General features: G+C 33.1%; 2 protein-coding genes and 1 long non-coding RNA gene across 3 annotated transcripts in view; 1 reads left to right on the top strand and 2 right to left on the bottom strand.

The window, feature by feature from the left end:
* Nucleotides 1-2,070, bottom strand: LOC144436146 (uncharacterized). Its single transcript, XR_013480936.1, has 3 exons — nucleotides 1,918-2,070; nucleotides 1,052-1,118; nucleotides 1-43 (listed from the first exon to the last, which is right to left on the bottom strand). It is a non-coding gene; the product is annotated as an uncharacterized LOC144436146 (long non-coding RNA).
* Nucleotides 2,071-3,603: 1,533 nt separating this feature from the next.
* LOC144436876 (uncharacterized) lies at nucleotides 3,604-8,219 on the bottom strand. The gene is made up of 5 exons (XM_078125737.1): nucleotides 8,127-8,219; nucleotides 7,397-7,514; nucleotides 6,243-6,363; nucleotides 5,420-5,537; nucleotides 3,604-3,788 (listed from the first exon to the last, which is right to left on the bottom strand). Coding segments are annotated over exons 2-5 (426 nt in total). The 5' UTR covers nucleotides 7,399-7,514; nucleotides 8,127-8,219.
* Nucleotides 8,220-9,612: 1,393 nt separating this feature from the next.
* Nucleotides 9,613-12,587, top strand: part of LOC144436875 (uncharacterized) — a 33,304-nt gene continuing 30,329 nt past the window's right edge. Inside the window, exon 1 of the mRNA XM_078125735.1 lies at nucleotides 9,613-9,735. The gene's annotated coding sequence lies outside the window, so the exon portion shown is untranslated. The remainder of the gene's footprint in view (nucleotides 9,736-12,587) is intronic.

Here is a 12,587-nt window from a genome sequence, read left to right as displayed (position 1 = left end):
TAGCAATTTCTAAACGCTCTTCAGGAGTGTGAAACAAAATCTCCTGTATATATGAATAGAACATACAATGATTAGTTAGACTGCCCTCACTTACCTTCTCATAAATCTTTTGTTTTTAGGCATTTGTGACAACTTATGAACTGCTATGGGAGGGGAACACACTTACCATTAAGAGGAAATATTCAGCTTGACAAACCTTTAACACACCAAGGACTGACCACTCTATGTAGAAAAATTCAATTTGTAGTAAAAATAATATGCAAAGAATTATGTAAGGCATAAAACTAGAAATTACAGGCATGGAAGCTACTGTAATTGGACTTATTTTGTACAACATGGCAAGTGTGGAACCATAGACAGTGGAGGGGAGACACAATAAACTTTAATAATTATTTTGCCATTTCCTAGAGAAATATGCTATTTTTTGACATCGTATGGAAACCAGATTATTTAAAGATTTACATGTAAAATAAGATACTAGAAAGCTTGCCATAAACTACTCAAAACTGGAATCAAATAAAAATATGTATCACCACAAATCTCACTATGGAAGCCAGTGGAGGAAAGAAGGCAATCAAACAGGCATACATTTAGAGACATTTGCTGAATTAATCCTTGAAAAACCAACAGAATGAGAGTTAGACCCAACTGTTAGATACATCACCATGGCAACAGCAAATTACATCATTCAAGAGAGTTTGGTAGGAGCCATATCTAGTATAGGGAATTACTATTGTTTTGAAATAATGGATGGGATCATAGACAGTGGAAAGTATGGGTAGACAAACAGTCTCATATAAACACACAGAGATAAGAAAACAGATACACACATACAATATCAACCACATCCATCTCAGCAAGATAACACTTCCCAAAAAAGGGGGACTGGAAACAAATTAATTTGGAAATTCATCACCAACAAAAAGATAAAGACAAGAAAGTAAATATATTATATGAAAAAGGTAGGTAGCATTGTCTATTTAGGGATTGACCTTTGACCCCAGAACTCATGCCTGTAACTGTTGTCTGTTTTTGTTTGTTGAATTCCTACCTCATGTGTTATAACACCATCACACAGATGGTTAATGATGGCACATAACAAGATGCCATCCTCAAATCTACAGAAAATGATCAAATATAGTAACTTGTCAGATTTCAGTAACCATAGTAACTTGTCAAATTTCACTAACCATAGTGATTTGTGACATTCCAGTAACCATATAAACTTGTCAGATTTCAGTAACCATAGTAACTTGTCAAATTTCAGTAACCATAGTAACTTGTCAAATTTCAGTAACCAGAGATTTTTGACATTTCAGTAACCACAGTAACTTATCAGATTCAGTAACCATAGTGACTAGTTAGATTTCAGTAACCAAGGTAACTTGTCAAATTTCAGTAACTATAGTAACTTGTCATATTTCAGTAACCATAGGCGACTTGACGAATTTCAGTAAACAAAGTAACATTTGTCAAATTTCAGTAACTATAGTAATACTTATCAGTAACTATGGTAACACCTGTAAGATTTCTATAACTATAGTACGTAATAGGGGTCTGATATAAAACCATGGTAACTTCAAGCTCCCTTCATAAGAAAAAGACTATTGGACATACAGGTAGCATGCAAAATGTCCTATTGCTCAAAATACAATTGAGATAATTTATACCAGTAATCTTGGCATTTATTCCAAACTGAGAGGGAAAGTTCTCAATAGCTTTTAGGTTTTATGTTATCGAAAATCATTTTATCATAGCAAAATATATAGAGTCAGAATTATTAAAAAGAAGGAGTGAACATATTTAACCTCTGTTCTTCATTGTTTCTGTGCCTAAAAATGTAAAGTCAAAAAGTTTTGAAAATAGGGCAATATTCCAGTCAGGAAATTAGAGGATAGTTTTTTTTGCAATACTTACATAGTGTAGTCAGGTATGGTAATTTGAAGTAATTTCTGAACCCAACTCAAAACTGCCATGTCTTCTTTGAACAATATCACAAAACCTCCAATATTTCTGTTGTTAAACAGATTGTTGTAGTAACCATGGTAACCACATTCATATCCTTTCTTAGAATTCTTCCTAGGTTTGTTACTCTCATTTCTTTGTCTGTGTGTCACAGTAAATGGTATGATGTCTGCTGCCTTCTGTGTCACAGTAAATGGTATAATGTCTGCTGCCTTCTGTGTCACAGGGTTTGGTATGTTAGCTGTTGTCTTCTGTGTTACAGGAAGTGGTATGAGGTCTGCTGTTCTCTGTGAATGTTTTTTAGGTTGTTGAAGAGAAGACTTGGTGATCAAGTTTTGTTTATCTGGTTTCCATGGCAGTTTCATGTTCCTATGATGTTTCTTCATATATTGCTCTAAAGAATATAAAGTAAAAATACAAATTATTCATCTACTTATATTAATGTCAACAACATCATTCTGTAGCATCTTTAAGACAACAACTTGTTTACTCTTATTTTGGTCTGCATAGATATTGACCTTTCCAAACAATGGGAGCACTTAAATTTGTCCTGTTGATACAATTTTCATTTATACAAATAAAAATCATTTCATAAATGGCCATTTTCTCAATACCGGTAATATACTATTTTGGCCTGTCAGAAGTACTTGCTTCTGTCATCATTCTACCAAGCTACTAGCTAGTTAATTAACCGGTCATTTTAACAACTAGCCAGTTGTATGGTCCTTGTAGCCATGTAGACTGTTGACTGGTCATTTTAGCAATGTATCTCTCAAATGGTCCTACTTGCCACATAGTAGCCCATCAACTGGTCATTTGCCAAATTTAAATGGAAAAAAGCATACCATCAAAAACTAATTCTGAGAACATAATATAATAATAAACTCATGTAAAATATAATAATAAACTCATGTACAATATATTAATAAACTCATGTACAATATATTAATAAACTCATGTAAAATATAATAATAAACTCATGTAAAATGTAATAATAAACTCATGTAAAATATAATAATAAACTCATGTAAAATATAATAATAAACTCATGTAAAATATGTAATCAAGACAATTGTTTTACTTATAACATTAGCCTATTTCATTTATTACACTTATATACCCAAACAGAATTGTCAATTTTCTATATGGTTGTAATAAAGTTAGATCTAATCTAATAAATACATACAGAATATAAATACATACCATCAAATCTAAGTCTGAGAGCATGACACAGTGCAAGTACTGTCTTCAAGTTACCATCCACTATATCTGTAGGTCAAGGAGATAAAAAAGAATCCGGATTTATGGACAACAGCTGACAAAACTCTATGACCTCTGACCTTTGCAGATTGAGCCGTTCACCATACAAAAAGAATCCCACATGAAAGTATGCAGGGTATCAAATTTGTATGAAAATGGTTTCCATGGTTACTGAAGTCACACAAAATTGTGAACTTGAATTGTGAAAAGATTATAAGGATGTACATGTAGTGGAGAAGATGTACAATAAGGCAAAGCTAGTCAAAGTATAAAATTAGAATTTTTTGTGGAAATTTAAGTAATCTTTTTTTATAGTTGTATTGTGGTAATTATTTAGACATTATACTTTGCGTAGTATAACAATTAATATTCATTATTTCATCGACATGTCCTATTTTGTGACTGTGACCTACAAATACGATAACAATACATCTCACCTGTAGCATGTATATTCATTATATTAACTCCTCTCTCGTCTAGAAATTGTAAACATCCATTGATATTTTCTATTTTCTGAAATCTCATTAATGGGTTGTCATGGTAACATGGTGGTACTTCGCAAGCTGTAAAAAAATTGAAATTTTGAAAATTTATTAAAATAATTGAATAAAAAATAATTTGGTATAGACATTTCTTATTTTTTTAATTACAATCCATAATTGTTACTTTCACCCATGTAATGAATACAAGTACCAGAAAATACATTTAATTTGATGAGAACTACATATATAAAACAACCAATGCAAAACAGTATGGAAATGAGTTGTTTATTTTTAGTACGTTTCTACGGTAACAATATGACATTGTAACAGATGCGTGTAATAGGGCAACTATAGAATACAATATGACCTGATGAAAACAATGGGCACCACCTGTTGGTTGAATTACTATATATGAACCGACTAAAATATTAGGATGATAGCAGGGGTAAATGGTGTCAACGTCGTGACTTTGAGCTAGGGTTTGTTATGTTACTTTAAATAGGCCCGGAAATCGATCGAATTTAATACGAAAAATGAACAGCTTAGAGGGTATGACTCCCTTACAGGGTCAAATCATATGGCAGATCGGATGAGATTTTTGTCGATAAACTAAATAAAGGAAGACAGATATTTCATTGAAGTTTGCTATTTTAGCATTTAAAATACAAATGCAAGACAAGAAGGATGCACGATGCATTTTGTATTAGATTTGACATGGTTAAAGCTCCATGCTTATTGTGAGTCGCACTTCTGTCGTTATTTTCAACAGGCAGTACTGAATTTAATCACCTGTCGAATTTAATATTAGTTGCTACAACTACTTGCAATAAACATCAAATTTGTCATGTGCCTATAAAATTAGATTACGCACATGAGAAGTTCAAAGTTTATACCGAGCCTTAAGTCTACTCAGTTGATGGTGTAAAAATTTGACATCTAAAAATTGGACAAGGGTAATCTAATGAAAAGTTTAGTTGGGTAAAACGTATTTTGTAAAATACTGAATGTCCCTCGACTGGATAAAAATGATGCCCCTTTATAAGAGTTCAGTATTTCTCCTCGACTGTCAACTGTCGTTTGTGCCTTTTTGCTACATTTTATCTAAAACTAAAGTCGTTGCCTTGCTCTGATCCGGAGCACTACTATAACTGCATACTGATTGGCACCCCTTGATCAGTTCATGCAATCGGCAATCGCAGTTCATATCAGTATGCATTAGCATTCAGTGCTACGGAGCGAGGCGACGACTTTGATTTTGATGAAATGTAGCAAAAAAGGCATGAATGACTTTCGACAATCTATATTTCTCCTAAACATATTCTACGTGACTGTAATGGACTACACAGTTTGAATATAACCAATCACAAAGTTGTCTCATTGTGACCTCACTGATGATCACTATGACAAAGTTAACAATAATTTCAAGTTCATAGACACAGTGACCTATACTTCTAATCTAAATTACCAATTTTGAGAGCTTCCAAAAAATGAACAACTGCATTTACTATGGAAGTTTGGTTTTGACTGGCTTTGACTGGCTTTGACTGGTTTTTGACTAGTTTTTGACTGGTTTTTGACTGGTTTTGACTGGTTTTGACTGGTTTTTGACTGGCTTTGACTGGTTTTGACTGGCCAAAATGTAATCAACCACAACACTATAATTACAGAGGTTAGAATCCAGTAGTGAAGTATTAAATTTTGGGAATATTCACCTAATTCTTCAGACAAATGAAGTAATGTCAAGCCATCACCTAAATCAGTTTCAAGTTCCTCTATCACTTTGGCATCAGGCATATCCTTCAGGTGGCTGTTGCCCCATTGTACCAGTTCCTATGGTTACAAGAAACACAACATATCACAAAACACTGTACAGGTTCTGATCACATAGTCACATAAAACACAAAACAAAAAATTATAAAAAATGAATTTAATTGTTGAATTTAATTTTTTTTCACGGTAAAATATGTACATTTCAAAGAAGTTATTTTCCTGATAGTTATATATCTTGTGATGTTGGGCTACACAAGAAGTTCAAAATACAGGTTCTAATTATATAGTCACAAAAAAGTGATGAAATATACATTTTATACGATCATAAAATATCCCCTTAGTGATAGATCTACTTTATAGAAAAAGATGCAAGTTTATCTTAAACTCAGTAGAAATTAATTAAAGGTAATTTTTATGACGTATCATGACAACATTACACTAGAAATAAAACAATAGAATATGCAAATCAGTCTGTTTTTGCTGCTTTATTACTATAGCAATGACAATGATTTCATTTGACCAGGAATGACCTTTGCAATGTCATGTAAATATTCTGTAATAATATAATTTTAACATTGCAGCATATAACCTAAAATATCAATTCAAAACAAAATCTAAAAGGACAAACAGAAAGTTGGAGTTAGTGTTAGATGTGGAAAATTACTCATACACTATTCATTTATGAATCATTATTGAAATACATTTTTTTTAATTTAAAATTCTTTCTTTATAATTTTTTCTTCTTCTTTTTTCAAAATTTCCTACCTTTATCTCAGCCTGTACTCTTTCACCTTGTACAGATGGATTATGGGTAATTCCTGTCACTCTATATAAGGGGTTGATATTTTTCTTTCCACCAATAATTAGCTGCAATGCTCTTCCACTCCTGAATAAAAGTCAGAAATTATTCAATATTTTGTCAATATATTTTTTTCCCATTATCCTAACATTTTACATTTTAAAGTGTAACATCAGGTAATATCTGATGATTTTGTTTTGGGGATTTCAACTGTAAATATATGTAAAATTTATTTTTCCAGTCTTTTCGGTAAATAAACAATAATTATTAGATATCATGTGTATATCAAAACACATGAAACAGTATAATATCACATCATACCACATCACCTCCAAATGCATCACACTATAAATGTATTATAACGTATATGACAAACCAAACCATACTAGAAGACGTGATCACTGACTGACTCAGCAGATTTTAACCAAGCACTCATATTTATTCATCCGGCAAATGATCATTGTACAGGACCCTAGTACACTATGGCTTTGCAAACCAGCAGTGTCTTCAAGTAATCGGTGAAAGTAGCTTTTAAAACATTTATAGTAATTTGTGGTAATTGGCAAATATTGTAGATAAAATCTACCTGGGTTCCAATAGGTGATTTTACTGTGGTTTCCAGTTAAAAGAATGGTACAACTATACTAGTTTTACTTACTTTACCTATTTCGGTTACCAGGGTTCTAAACAAAAATATTGCATATAAACCACATTCTACAGTCACATACACAGACAGACAGACAGACATAGACAGACAGACAGACAGACACACACACACACACACACACACACACACACACACACACACACACACAAAGCACAAAATGCTATGACTGATATTTTCTGCCATGACACTGTCAATCAACCTTAAACTTTTCAACCTTGATTAATAATAGCACCATAATCATGATATCCATAAAAACATGTTATTTTTATTTTCAAAAAAATGTATGTTTTAGACAAACCCTAAAATGGGAGTAATATATATCTTGTAATGCTAGTTAGAATATATACACTTTCACCTGTACATATCAATGGTTATGTTAATGATTGTCAATACAAAGCTTGTAAAGTATTTAGGCAGGGCGGCAGAATAAAATGACAAGTATTATATACTTACATGATTTTAAACAATTATGAATACCAAATGGTTACATTGTAGTGATATCAGCAAGTGGTCTGCACACCACGATATAGGGGCTACAACATCTCATTCCAAACTCAGTCCATTTTGTCCACTGTAAAAAATATGACAATGATGACAGTGTGCTATCTATCATTGGGATATTCTGGAGTGGAATATACCATTATTTACGGGGTACGTCAATGTGTGGCTCTGAAAATAAACTCTATAAATTCCAAAACAAGTAATTGTAAAATATGTCTTTTGGTTCATGTATTATTTAACATATCTGAATATTATGTAATCTATGTCATAGTACAAAAGTGTACAAATAAAACCATTGTAATTGAATTAATAGAAATGGTTGGGAAACAAATTACAGCAAAAGAAAGCTGAAAAAAAAAGCATATTGATTTACCAATGTAAATATATCGTGCGCTGAAAGAGTATTGGTCACGTGACGTGACACATGCCAAATCCTAACAAAATCGACCCATTGCATGCATTGGTGACACTGCATATATATTTGTACTTGTACACGCTCTATCACCGATCACAATATCGACTATATATTTACATCGTAAAACAACAAATCTGACATCAATGTGCAACGTACGAATGGCCTATAGTTATAGGCTATAGTTTCAACAATGACCATTGTTATCTAATAATAATATTCACGTATCGTGCATTTGGTTAACGGTTTAATACGTACGTGTATACATACAATGTACTCTTCGTCGAGATTGTTGCTGGTACCATGAGTATGCTGTGTACACCCGGCCCGTGTATACATTACTGCCTCACTGCTATAATACCACACTAACCTTCATGGGTAATACTATAGGCCACCTATCTTACAGGAAATTAACAATTGCCCTATTTTTATTGCTAGTACCACATACAATAGTAAGAAACGTGCACCCGTCTATGGTGTTGTTTGTACCTAAAGAACGACATGTACACATCAGCGAGTGTCTCCTTATTCAGTACAGATTATTCAATTCAATTCATTTCAGAAACTTTATTTATCCCAGATGGTGCAATTCGGTTTGGCGGACATTATCTACCCATAAAAAAGAAAATAGTTAGTTTAAAGCAAAAACAAACAAGATAAAAGGTTACGGGACATCAAAAAACAATTCACACTACAATAACATCTACAATGGTTTGTTTAAAAGCCGCACATGGCTTGATCATCATCATCATGGTGGTATAAATAAGTTCTTATGCCGGTTTGCCCTTCAAGCTGTAAGACGTCTACCAGATGGAAGGAAATTGAATTCAGAAGTGTAACTACTGACTACAAATGATTTGTTCAATTTTAGATACAGACCACATTTCATTAAAATTGAACAACTCCTTTGTATGTTGTACATAGTACGTACGCCAAATACATGTAATTATTTAAGGAGTGTAAACATACTTGGTTTGAAGAAATTAGGTTTTGGAAACATTGGAGACCAAGTCGTTTTCGTTTTTTATGGCGTATTAAAATAATCATATTATAGAAGACGTTGCACTTCGACGACTTGACTAGTAGTAGTACTGTAAACGCGCTTCCAAAAAAGTAAACGAAAACATGAAGATTTATAATAAATCACAGTGCAATTTTACTGATATGAGAATGGCTTGGCGTGGCTTGATCATCATCATCATCATCATCATCATCATCATCATCATCATCATCATCATCATCATCATCATCATCATCATCATCATCATCATCATCATCATCATCATCATCATCATCATCATCATCATCATCATCATCATCATCATCATCATCATCATCATCATCATCATCATCATCATCATCATCATCATCATCATCATCATCATCAGCATCATCAGCATCATCAGCATCATCATCATCATCATCATCATCATCATCATCATCATCCCAATACCCGCAGAGAGATGTTTTGCAAAATAACTCCATAACTTTAAAGTAGTGTTTGCTAAAATAAATACCCCTTGACGCCCTATATTAGTATTATGTTCATAATCAAATTATCAGTTGCATTTATAGAAAATTATACTTGAACAAAACGAAGACAAAATAAAAACAAGAGAGGTGGTAGAGTTTTATATTGGTGGCGCTGTCCCTTTTCGGCCTCATATGTCTGGCCGGGCGGGTGTAATGTCCCACAAATCATACATGAAAACGGGACTTCCAAAGACGTCAGGTTCTCAGAAAGAATGATACATAGTTCGGATATGACAATGACACGCCTGTATTTTATGAACAAAGTCATCGTGTTATTTCACAAACTTGCAGCGTTTTAATATCGAAATTAGAAGAAAATGGCAGACATCGACGTTTTCTGTTGACAGTAAGTGTACACTTCGTATTTTTTCCGTGTTCGAGTTTCAGAGGCGAATATAGGCCGGCCATATTTCATGCCACGGTGTATTTTGACCAACAACGTTTGCATGAAATAATGTAACGTTGTGAGAAGAATGGTCATCGAGACAGTGTTACTAAATAACGTTGTAATCTTTGAACATTATCATTAGGCTTGCCGAACTTTGAAAACCTGACGCCATTCATATGTTGTAAACCTACAAAAATTATGTCGATACTTCGTGAGGTGAAAATCTAGGATGACTTGAAGTTTGACGTTGCTGTTTTTCATTTTGATTTATGTATGATTTTGAAATGGGGTTTCACCCACTGTCCATAACCAACCGGATGCACCATGTATTAGGAGAACAATGTAATGGGTTGTGTATATCACCAGTGTCATGATTTACATGTCTTAAAACTTAAGACTAAGTCATTGTTACTTCACAGACTAGTTTGTCTCTTTTCTGCTGCGTAATTACTGATAGTAACACCATATAGTCCCGACACGAAAAGGGTCTATGAGTAACCTAAGGTCAAATTGCTAATCTCTAAAACAGTATACCAGTACTTGTGTTGTAACTTGTATGTGTTCTGGTGATATCTCGAGTCAGGGTCACAGTCCTGCTGTGGCTGGGTGCACGGAGTTCTTGAACTTGAAGTCCTTCATGCTCTGTGGTTAGTGTGAACAGCTGCCCTGATTTTTGTTTGGCCTGGTAAAAAAATTGTGTGGTTCCAATTACGCTCAATTTTAGAATAGGTGGGGGTAGGTAGATTTTTTAAGTATTATTTTATTATATACGCCAGACCATTGTACGATCACCCCTAAGTATATTAATACCACTCTGTTGATTGGAATACATTGCAAGAGAATTAATTTTTAATATATTTCAGTCATCGTTATGTTAAAGTTGATTGATTTTGCAAATAGAGAGATGTTAATGAACGCAAGTGTCTTTTTTTAGAAAGATAATCAGATTTAAATATAAAATGAAATGACATTTTTTAGTATAATTCTGTAACATTTTCACATGCTTTGCTTTTGCGAAAGTGCTGACATCCTCAGTAGTTGTGGCATACAGAACTTTGTGATCACTGATATCAGTGCTATAAATACCAACTTTATACAAGTTAGGGTTAGAACATTTTAGCTGTACAATAATAGTCTCACCTGGGTTTTCATGATAGGAATACTGGACCATGAACAGTAGCAATTCAGGGAAAGAGTGGACAATTGTAGATAAGTCAATCACTCGTCCGGAAACTGGGATGACGAGTATAGCTTAGCCTCTGCTAGACAACTGTTTAATTGTGACACAGAGTAATCTGCAGTGGGCTTTAAGTATTCAGTTGATGTGTGATCATTTCATATGAAACAAATTAATAATTATATATTCATGAAGCAATGGAATGTATAATTAGATATTTAGTGACCTAATATAAGGGGACTTTGTCATTACTAGTTGTTAGACTCGTAGTGACAAAACCCTTAGGTCACGAGTATTTTCTGACTGAATGAAGACAAATATTGGAGAATAACATAATTATACCAGCTCCAGTAATATCAAAGAAAAATCAGGGAAAGAAATCTCAATTTTGAATGTTTTGACTCATATTTTAAAATAGCAGAACTAGTAACATAGACAGGCATTGTCATGATGTAGAACAACCAGGGTATAAATTCCATATTTTTGGGGGTCAACTTGGCTTGTGCATTGTGTAATGGGGATTTTCCATTTATCATGTTTATAGGACTTTACAGTTTAAAGTGGTTATAACTTATATGGATGAGGATTGGGGTATTCATTTTGGATTTTTAATGTATAAAATAATTTTATCATGGCTTCCTACTTGAAAAATCATGAAAAAACATAGACCAAGTCTGTGTTTGTATATTGCAAAAAGCTAAAAAAAAATGTGTCAAAAGGTTTGTTATTGTACATACAGTAACAAACCTTTTTACACATTTTACACACTTGACAGTCTTTTGCCATTTATTGAGTTACAAACAAGGACTTGGCATATGTTGCTTCATGTTGATTTTTCAAGTAGGAAGCCATGATAAAATATTTTATAAATTAAAAATCCAAAAATAAATACCAAATTCTAATCCATATGGCCATTTTAACATTAATGGGGGAAAAAGTCACACCCCTCAGTAGTTTATAATTTTACCCTCTGTACATAAAAGTAAGTATTTAACTTTTCATTTCTTGCAAATACACCCCTCTCCCCCCTCCCCCTCCCATCCCGTTTAAATCCATCATCCTATTGACATGTAGTGTAGTGTACAGCTTTTATAGAAGATGGACAGTATTGAAGTATTTACAGAAACGGTATTACAGTATTGTAAATCAATATTTATGTATTTATAAGGCATGAAAATACATAGCATTCACCAAACATTAACTTGTTTTCTATGTTTTTGTTTTGTAAGTTGTTATTGGGTACTTTTGGGTGGTTTTTTTTTTTTTTTTTTTTTTTTTTTTTCGTGGTTTTTTTTTTTTTTTTTTGAGGGGGGCTGTGTTGTTAATATTTCAGCATCCTACTGCATCCTATACCATGCTTATGATATTTACAATATTTGAGAAAGGTTACAATAATGATTGTTCACATTTTAAATAATTTGTGCTTTACAAATTTGTTACACTTGGCTAATAATTGCAGGCACTGACCCATGGTAGTCCATTATACAAGTGTAGACATAGATTAAATGCATTTCTTAACAGGTATTGCATATATTAAATTGTGAAAGATGTTACATGTATTTATATTTCAAATTTTGTCCAGCTGCAAGGACAGCCCTGACCCCAGAGACTTAGCTTAACTTTTCTAGAGATC

This window comes from Glandiceps talaboti, chromosome 6, assembly GCF_964340395.1.
Source record: "Glandiceps talaboti chromosome 6, keGlaTala1.1, whole genome shotgun sequence".
NCBI classification, from domain to species: domain Eukaryota; kingdom Metazoa; phylum Hemichordata; class Enteropneusta; family Spengelidae; genus Glandiceps; species Glandiceps talaboti.
Note: the sequence above shows the minus strand (reverse complement) of the source record. Positions and strands in the feature narration are given on the sequence as shown.

Bases quoted from the DNA above. Each gene is read 5' to 3' on its own strand.
- LOC144436876 (XM_078125737.1), bottom strand. The intron at 5,538-6,242 runs GTAGGAAATTTT...TTGTAACCATAG, and splicing joins GAGTACAGGCTGAGATAAAG to GAACTGGTACAATGGGGCAA. The intron at 3,789-5,419 runs GTGAATATTCCC...ATTTTTTTACAG, and splicing joins TCATTTGTCTGAAGAATTAG to CTTGCGAAGTACCACCATGT.